Source organism: Protobothrops mucrosquamatus, unplaced genomic scaffold (assembly GCF_001527695.2).
Source record: "Protobothrops mucrosquamatus isolate PMUCROS unplaced genomic scaffold, P.Mucros_1.0 scaffold3151, whole genome shotgun sequence".
Classification (NCBI taxonomy): domain Eukaryota; kingdom Metazoa; phylum Chordata; class Lepidosauria; order Squamata; family Viperidae; genus Protobothrops; species Protobothrops mucrosquamatus.
In genome coordinates, this window is record NW_015389151.1 from 206,698 (window position 1) to 216,202 (window position 9,505).

Below are 9,505 nucleotides of genomic sequence, written 5' to 3' on the forward strand. Positions count from 1 at the left end.
CTCTCTCTCTCTCTCTCTCTCTCTCTCTCTCTCGGGTTCAATCCCTAGGGACCACATGGGAAACAAAACCTGAGGTGCTGGGCTTTTGCCTTCTCCAGGAGGCTCTCTCTCTCTCTCTCCAACCACCCCTGGCATCTCTAAGTGGTCTCCCCTCCAGCCCCCAACACTTACGCAGTCGTACCACGTCCGAAAAAGGCCGTTGCCTTAGGGAAGGAGTACGTAATGTTGTGTTCCATTGTGGCCGTTGTGTCGATGTTGGCACACCAAGGTATATTGGGCAGGTATTCCTTCCACCTGCGTGCAGAGAAATTGTCCCATTAGAGTTCTAAACTCCCAGAGGCCGCACAGAGTTGATAACACGCAGCTTGGTACATAAATTTTGCGAGAACAATTGAGAGAGAATAAAGCGCTCTCTGGTTACTCCGGCGATGCTTTGGGGCAGTAAACGGTGATCCACTACTACACCATCTTGACCCAGTGGCTTAGGGTGATGGGTCCTGTAGTCCCAGAACTTGGGAAGGCGCCAGACACTTGTCTGAAATGGTATAGGGTTTCCCGCCTGAGTAGGGGGTTGGACTAGATGACCTCCAAGGTCCCTCCCAACTTTATTATTATTATTATTATTATTAGTAGTAGTAGTAGTAGTAGTAGTAGTAGTATTGTTAGTATTATTAGTATTATTAATGTTGTTATTGTTATTGTTATTATTATTACTATTACTATTATTACTATTAGTATTATTAGTATTATTGTTATTATTATTACCATTACTATTATTATTACTATTATTACTATTAGTATTATTATTACCATTATTATTACTACTACTACTACTACTAATAATAATAATAATAGTAATAATAATAATGTTATTGTTACTATTTAAGAAAGGCAATACTATATATCTCTCTTGATCAGGAACGAGATCCTCATAGGTCTCCCTCTAAACTACAACTCCCAGCATCCTCTCCAATTGGTTGTATGGCAGCCGGGAGGACTCGTAGGAGTTAGACTGATAGACAGGAAGACTTGGAAGGGACCTTGGAGATCATCTAGTCGAGTTTTCACAACCTGGGCCTCTTTAAGATGGGGGTGGGGGGGCTTCAACTCCCAGAACTGAAGTCCACCCATCTTCACGTGGCCCAGCTTGAGAAACTCTTTGCCTCAGTGGGCCCAAACGTGGATGCGGGAGTTTTAAAACGACGACGCTCAAGGGTCCACCCTCTTCCCGACTCACCCATATGTGCGCTGTTGCAGCTGCAGCTCCTCCTGGCGATGCCTCCGCTGAAGGCCGTGGGTGTCGTCCGAAGGCTTGTGAGCTGTAGGGTTAAAAAAAAAGGGAATCAGGGAATCAGGGAAAAGACCCACCTCTGCTCCTCTCCTTTGCCAGACACCCATCCCGGCTCCTGCGATTCCCGCGGAGTTTTCTTTAGCCAGGTTTATTGAAAACCTGGCAGACGTTTCATGACCCAACTAGGGAACATCATCAGTGATAGAAGGGAGGGGGGATTGTGGAGAACACAGCAGGAGGAGGAGGAGGAGGAGGAGGAGGAGNCCTCCTCCTCCTCCTCCTCCTCCTCCTCCTCCTCCTCGCAAACCCACTCCCTTGTAGCACTGACGACATTCCCTAGTTGGGTCCCGAAACGTCTGAAAGAAAACACCCCTGCTCCGAGAACACCAAGGACCCCCCCCCCATTCTTCCCTAAGGTACCGACATTTATTCTCTTCTACCTGAGACACAATTGTCACGTTGCGATACCTACAGGGAAGCCTAACAGGGAAGTTAATCAGCAACCGTTGCGTAGGGACCACAAAGAAGAGGACCAGAAACAACGGAGATGAATTTCAGCTCTCTCTTATCTCCTTAATATCTAACGTCCGGATGGTGAGAGCCACCCAAGCCCTGCAGATCATGGGTGCTCCATTATTAGCATTTTTGGGGGGGACTGACACCTCTTCACACGGCAGAGGCGGTGTTTTAATTGAAGTGATCCTTGTGGCTCTTCTGAAAGGATTTGGTTATTTATTTTCCCCGCGATTGTCGGCATTCCAGCTGGCCCAGGCTCTTGGGTGCGACGCCTCCGGAGGAGAGACACCAACCCCAGGTTATCTCTGCCCTTGGTTCCACCATCCAGATGTTCTCAGGTGTTTCCCCCTGACTTCCTTGGGACGCCTTTCCTCTCAACTTGGGATCCAACAAAACTCAGGAGATCAAGGGGCTTCCTAATCTCAGCGGATCTCCTTTGCCCAGTGAAGTCATTATTTGTTGCCAAGGAATTAATAATAATAATAATAATAATAATAATAATAATAATAATAGTAAAGTTGGAAGGGACCTTGGAGGTCATCTAGTCCAACCCCGCTCAGGCAGAAAACCCTACACCATTTCAAACTAATAATAATAATAATAATAATAATAATAAAAAAGTTGGAAGGGACCTTGGAGGTCATCTAGTCCAACCCCCCACTCAGGCAGGAAACCCTACACCATTTCAGAATAATAATAATAATAATAATAATAATAATAATAATAATAATAATAATAATAATAATAATAATAATAATAATAATAATGTTGGAAGGGACCTTGGAGGTCATCTAGTTTCCTGCTCAGGAAACCCTACACCATTTCAGACTAAATAATAATAATAATAATAATAATAATAATAATAATAATAATAATAATAATAATAATAGTAAAGTTGGAAGGGACCTTGGAGGTCATCTAGTCCAACCGCCTGCTCAGGCAGGAAACCCTAGCCCATTTCAGACTAATAATAATAATAATAATAATAATAATAATAATAATAATAATAATAAAGTTGGAAGGGACCTTGGAGGTCATCTAGTCCAACCCCCCGCTCAGGCAGGAAACCCTACCCCATTTCGGACAAATGGCCGTCCAGTCAATTGCGTTGGTGTGTGTCTCATGCCATTTGAATAAAATCTTGGCTCAGCTGCCCCTGGGAAAACCCCACATTTTAATCCTTGAGTTAGTTAAAAGTTCTCAGCTCTGAATTGCCCAAATATAAATGATGTCCGTGGAGGGGATTCTGATTTTGTTAAAGGAAAAATCTCCTGACACTCCATGAAACAAATTTATAGCTGAGGCCAGTTGGGTTAGTTAGGCTCTCAAAACGGATCCCTTAAGAGTGTAAATAATGGATTCAGAAATATTTTGGGAGGAGGAGGAGGAGGAGGAGGAGGACTGTGGGGTCCTTGTGCTCTCTGAGCCTGGTGGTCTTGCAGATGTTTCATAACCCAACTAGGGAACATCATCAGTGCTAGAAGGGAGGAGGAGGAGGAGGAGGAGGAGGAGGACGACTGTGTATCCTTGATGCTCTCTGAGCCTGGAGGGGACGGGAAGGGAAGGGGTTAGCCAGGGAATTCTGGGAGTCGAAGTCCACAAGTCTTAAAATTGCCAAAGATTGGACACCCCTCTTCTCAATCATTTAAGAACCGTCAACATCAGGACTAAGCATTGAAGCTTAAGCAAGAACCGGTTGGAAGCCTTCAATGAACTTCCTTGACGACCACGCCGGGTGGATTCCAAGACCAGATTCCATGAGCTAAGCTACACACACACTGTCAACCCAGCTAAATGTTCCACAACTCCAGAAGGAGTTATTGTGCAGGTTTTGTGAGTCAGCAACTCACCACACCTCCGTCTCATCCAAGTTGCACATCAACTTATATTTCTCTCATAGGTGAGGTGTTCCAATTTCTAAACCTGGATCCCAACACCTACCTCGGCTCGCTTCATCCTGGTGGAAGGAAGGATAATCCTGGATGTCAGTCACTTGCTAGTGACGTAACCGGATTCGTTGTTGCGCAACCGTCCGATGGGCAAACTTCGGCTCCCAGAATTCCCTAGTCAGCACTGGCTTTGCTGGGAATTCTGGGAGTGGAAGACCCACATCTGAAAGGTGAGTCTTCTACGGACGTCCACCACAGCCTAGCTAGAAATCCCCTTGGGTTACTTTGCAGACAGTCAAATCAACAAATGACCTTGTCCACTTCTCTCAAGAGGTGCCAAGAGTTATAGGAATAATAATAATAATAATAATAATAATAATAATAATAATAATAATAATAATGATGATGATGATGATGATGATGATGATGATGATGATGATGATGATGATGATGATGATGATGTTGGAAGAGACCTTGGAGGTCATCCAGTCCAACCCCCTGCTCAGGCAGGAAACCTATACCATTTCAGACAAATGGCCGTCCAGTCTCTTCTTAAAAACTTCCGGTGTTGGAGCATTCACCGCTTCTGGAGGCAGGTGGTTCCACTGGTTAATTGTTCTCACTGTCAGGAAGTTTCTCCTTAGTTCTAGGTTGCTTCTCTCCTTGATTAGTTTCCACCCGTTGCTTCTTGTCCTGCCTTCAGGCGCTTTGGAGAATAGCTTGACTCCCTCTTCTTTGGGGCAGCCCCTGAGATATTGGAACGCTGCTATCCTGTCCCCCCCTCGTCCTTCTCTTCATTAAACTAGACATACCCAATTCCAGCAGCCGTTCCTTATATGTTTTAGCCTCCAGTCCCCTAATCATCTTTGTTGCTCTTCTCTGCACTCTTTCTAGAGTCTCAGCATCTTTTTTATACCGTGGTGACCAAAACTGGATGCCGTATTCCAAGTGTGGCCTTACCGAGGCGTTGTAAAGTGGTATTAATAATAATAATAATAGGCTTCTGTTCCACTTTTTCTTTTTCTAGAGGACACCATCTCCTCAAGGTATCTAAAGCAATTGAGATGTTGACACTGATTGGAATTGGTTTCAAAGCGCCTGAAGGCAGGAGAAGAAGCAACGGATGGAAACTCATCAAGGAGAGAAGCAACCTGGAACTAAGGAGAAACTTCCTAACAGTGAGGACAATTAACCAGTGGAACGGCTTCCCTCCAGAAGTTGTGGGTGCTCCATCACTGGAGGCTTTCAAGAAGAGATTGGACGGCCATTTGCCTGACATGGAATAGGGTCTCCTGCCTGAGTAGGGAGTTGGACTTGATGACCTCCAAGGTTCCTTCCAACTTCATTATTATTATTATAAGGACGAAGGGGGACATGATAGCAGTGTTCCAGTATCTCAGGGGCTGCCCCAAAGAAGAGGGAGTCAAACTATTCTCCAAAGGACCCGAAGGCAGGACAAGAAGCAACGGATGGAAACCGATCAAGGAGAGAAGCAACCTAGAACTAAGGAGAAACTTCCTAACATTGGGAACAATTAAACCAGTGGAACGGCTTGCCACCAGAAGTTGTGGAGGGTTTTAAGAAGAGGCTAGACAACCATTCGTCTGGAACGGGTTTAAGGTCTCCTGCTTGAGCAGGGGGTTGGACTAGAAGACCTCCAAGGTCTCTTCTGATGCTCCAGATAACCTGTATCCTTAAAAAAAAAAAAAAAAAACAGCCCGTGAAGTAAATTTGCTACCAAACTGGTTATGGCAATTGGCCGTGATTAAGTGACCGTAATTAAGTGACCGTAATTAAGTCCCGAAGGTGCTTTTCTCAAGTGGACTTCCTTTGTTTTTCTTTGAAGCCATTTCACTTCTCACCCAAGGAGCTTCTCCAGTTCTGATCGAAAGGCCCCAGGATCACGGAAACGGCTGAGCCGAAAAGTCAGAACCGACGAAGCTCCTTGGATGAGAAGCGAAAGGTCTTCAAGGCAGAACCGAGAAAATTCCAGATGCCTTTTCGGAAAAGCCACCATGATCTGGAAGGACAGGATCTCCATGGATAATGGGGATGAAGATCTGAACCTTTGACACTGGTGATGGGGTAACGTTTCCGCCACACTGATGAGTCTCTTTAGGAGGGACGTTGCTGTCACTTCGGTCAAAAAATTGGGGGGAACCTTCTCTGTTTTAATGAGGAACCATCTAATCTCCAGTCCATCTGGTCAACCCCTCTGCTTCATCTCAGTACCGAGGTGGGACAATGGGTCGACCGTAGAGATGCAGACGTCTTGTTCAGAACCTCAAGCTGGAATGGAAAGAGCTTCTCCTAAGACCCAGGCTCAGATAGCACCCTGGATCCCTCCCAAGGTTGAAGCTCTGTTATTCTGTTGAACCTGGTCCCTCTTGAGAAGATTGAACCTGGTCCTTCTTGACAAGATTGAACCTGGTCCTTCTTGACAAGATTGAACATGGTCCCTCTTGAGAAGATTGAACCTGGTCCTTCTTGAGAAGGTTGAACCTGGTCCCTCTTGAGAAGATTGAACCTGGTCCTTCTTGAGAAGATTGAACCTGGTCCCTCTTCAGAAGGTTGAACCTGGTCCCTCTTGAGAAGATTGAACCTGGTCCCTCTCGAGAAGACTGAACCTGGTCCCTCTTCAGAAGGTTGAACCTGATCCCACTCGAGAAGATTAAACCTGATCCCACTCGAGAAGATTGAACCTGATCCCACTTGAGAAGATTGAACCTGGTCCCTCTTGAGAAGACTGAACCTGGTCTTTGAGGGGCTCCTACAAAGAAGTAAGGAGGTCAACTTATTCTCCAAAGCCACCAGAAGGCAGGACAAGAAGTAACAGATGGAAATGAATCAAGGGGAGAAGCAACTTGGAACTAAGGAGAAATTTCCTGACAGGGAGAACAATTAACCAGTGGAACGGCTGGCCACTAGAAGTTGTGGGTGCTCCATCACTGGAGATTTCTGAGAAAAGATTGGAAAACCATGTGTCTGAAATGGTATGTCTAGGGGATAGAAGGCCTCCCAGGTCCCTTCCAGTTCTGTTGTTCTGTTATTCTCTCTCTCTGGACCAAAATCCATTCCAGGAGCTAAGGTACCATCTCCCAAACTTCCTTCTCTTGGGACTTGAACCCATATTCTTACCGATCCTTGAGAGCAGGTCATCCCAATCTGGTCCAGAAACCTCTTGGGGCTTTCTCCGTTGGGGCCCACCAAGGTGACGGAGATCAAATCTAAAGTCCCCGTTAAAAGACCTTGGCCCGTCGTCACTTGAGCCTTGTAGATCACCGCTGGGCGCTGAGAAGATCCGTTCTGGTCCATCCTGCTGGTGGTGGGATGGAGAAGAAGGAGGAAAGAAGCAGGTTCTGTCAAGCTTGAGGAAGGATTGAGGAGAAGAAGAAGAAGAGAACTGCTTCGGAACTGGCTCTTCTCCCCGTATGAGTTACACCCAGATGCCTCCAAGGCAACTCAGAAGAAGGGCCGTCCTCCTCCTCCTTCTTCTCCATCCTCCTCCTTCTTCTCCTGCTCCTCCTCCTCTCCAGTTTTTCCTCTTCCTCTCTTCTCTTCTTCTTCCACAAACCTTGGCCCAGTTGCCTCACTGAGGCCCTTCCTCTCATTCCCTAGAGGAAAAATCTCCGGCATGGTGGAAAGAAAATTAAGTTGAGGTCTCCATGGTGGGTCAGGACCTCAACGCATGAGCAGGAGACGTCGAAATATCAGAGACGCACCCACAAAAACCTACAGGGTGGAAGCAAAATAGATGGATAGGCGAGGAAAGGGATATAAGTGGTCCTCAAGTTACGACGATTCGCTTAGTGACCGTTCAAAGTTACCACAACGCTCTAGACATGCACTCGCCTGAATATGAGACAGTAAACGTGAAGGGGGAAAAAGAGAAGAAATGTTTGATGGTTTGTAACCTGGGATTTGCACTAAGATTTTTGTTATTGAGCTATTGATTAACCCGCCCACCACGTTGTCTTTTTAAATCTTCAAATGGAAAATTGGAAAATTAATAAAATATTATAAAAAAAGGAGAAGAAAAAAAGAAATGTGGTTGTAAGTGGAGGCCTGCCTGTGTCCATCACTAAAAATAAAAAATCTGAGAGGGTGGAAATTTAGGGGAGGTTAAAAAAAGGACGACAAATCCCGTCCAGCTTTGGTTGGTGGGCGGGTGGCGTTGCTTCTTCTGCTGACATTTGAGTTGAATCGAATCGAATCCAAGTCTATTCTATTCTATTCTATTCTATTCTATTCTATTCTATTCTATTCTATTCTATTCTGTATTTTATTATTCTATTCCATTCTATTCTAGTCTAGTCTAGTCTGTCTTTTATTATTCTATTCTATTCTATTCTATTCTAGTCTATTCTATCCCTTATTCTATTCTATTCTATTCTATTCTATTCTATTCTATTCTAGTCTAGTCTAGTCTAGTCTAGTCTAGTCTAGTCTAGTCTAGTCTATTCTGTATTTTATTATTCTATTCTATTCTAGTCTAGTCTGTATTTTATTATTCTATTCTAGTCTAGTCTAGTCTAGTCTAGTCTATTCTATTCTAGTCTAGGCTAGTCTAGGCTAGTCTGTATTTTATTATTCTAGTCTAGTCTAGTCTATTATATCCCTTATTCTATTCTATTCTATTCTATTCTGTATTTTATTATTCTATTCTATTCTATTCTATTCTGTATTTTATTATTCTATTCCATTCTATTCTAGTCTAGTCTGTCTTTTATTATTCTATTCTATTCTAGTCTAGTCTAGTCTATTCTATCCCTTATTCTATTCTATTCTATTCTATTCTATTCTATTCTGTATTTTATTATTCTAGTCTAGTCTAGTCTAGTCTGTATTTTATTATTCTAGTCTAGTCTAGTCTATTCTATTCTATTCTATTCTAGTCTAGTCTGTATTTTATTATTCTATTCTATTCTAGTCTATTATATCCCTTATTCTATTCTATTCTATTCTATTCTATTCTATTCTATTCTATTCTATTCTATTCTATTCTATTCTGTATTTTATTATTCTATTCTATTCTATTCTATTCTATTCTATTCTATTCTATTCTATTCTATCCTGCTCTATGGAGTAGAGAGTTGGTCTCTGACAGAAGGCCACCTGAAGAGACTAGAAGCAATTGAAATGTGGATTTACAGGCGGCTGTTATTACGTATAAGCTGGGTTGACAAGATCAGAAATGAGGAGATGATCAGCCACCTGGGAAAGCCAAGGGAAATCATCGAAACAATTAAAAAACAAAAATTAGAATATTTCGGACATGTGATGTGACAGCCAGAAAAATACGGCCTACTCCATTTAATCCTCCAGGGAAAGATTGAAGGCAAACGAGGTCCAGGCAGAAGAAGAACATCGTGTCTTCAAAATCTAAGGGACTGGTTTGGACAAAACTCAGCAGCACTTTTTTGTGCGGCTGCTGATAAAAACAGGATCACCAACATGATCGCCAACGTCCAACAACGGACATGGCACAAGAAGAAGATTCTATTCTATTCTATTCTATTCTATTCTATTCTATATTTATTCTATTCTATTCTATTCTATTCTATTCTATTCTATATTTATTCTATTCTATTCTATTCTATTCTATTCTATTCTATTCTATATTTATTCTATTCTATTCTATTCTATTCTATATTTATTCTATTCTATTCTATTCTTATTTCTATTCTATTCTATATTTATTCTATTCTATTCTATTCTATTCTATATTTATTCTATTCTATTCTATTCTATTCTTTTCTTATTTCTATTCTATTCTATATTTATTCTATTCTATTCTATTCTATTCTAT

At 42.8% G+C, this 9,505-nt stretch overlaps 1 protein-coding gene across 1 annotated transcript in view; it reads right to left on the reverse strand.

Moving 5' to 3' along the window:
- The window catches only part of LOC107297130 (hydroperoxide isomerase ALOXE3-like), a 17,034-nt gene extending 10,023 nt beyond the window's left edge, over positions 1 to 7,011 (reverse strand). The window contains exons 1-5 of the mRNA XM_015826489.1: positions 6,835 to 7,011; positions 5,559 to 5,716; positions 1,716 to 1,759; positions 1,238 to 1,319; positions 204 to 294 (exon numbers count right to left, since the gene is read on the reverse strand). Coding sequence (XP_015681975.1) covers positions 204 to 294; positions 1,238 to 1,319; positions 1,716 to 1,759; positions 5,559 to 5,716; positions 6,835 to 7,011 — 552 coding nt within the window. The remainder of the gene's footprint in view (positions 1 to 203; positions 295 to 1,237; positions 1,320 to 1,715; positions 1,760 to 5,558; positions 5,717 to 6,834) is intronic.
- Between the last annotated feature and the right edge of the window lie 2,494 nt (positions 7,012 to 9,505).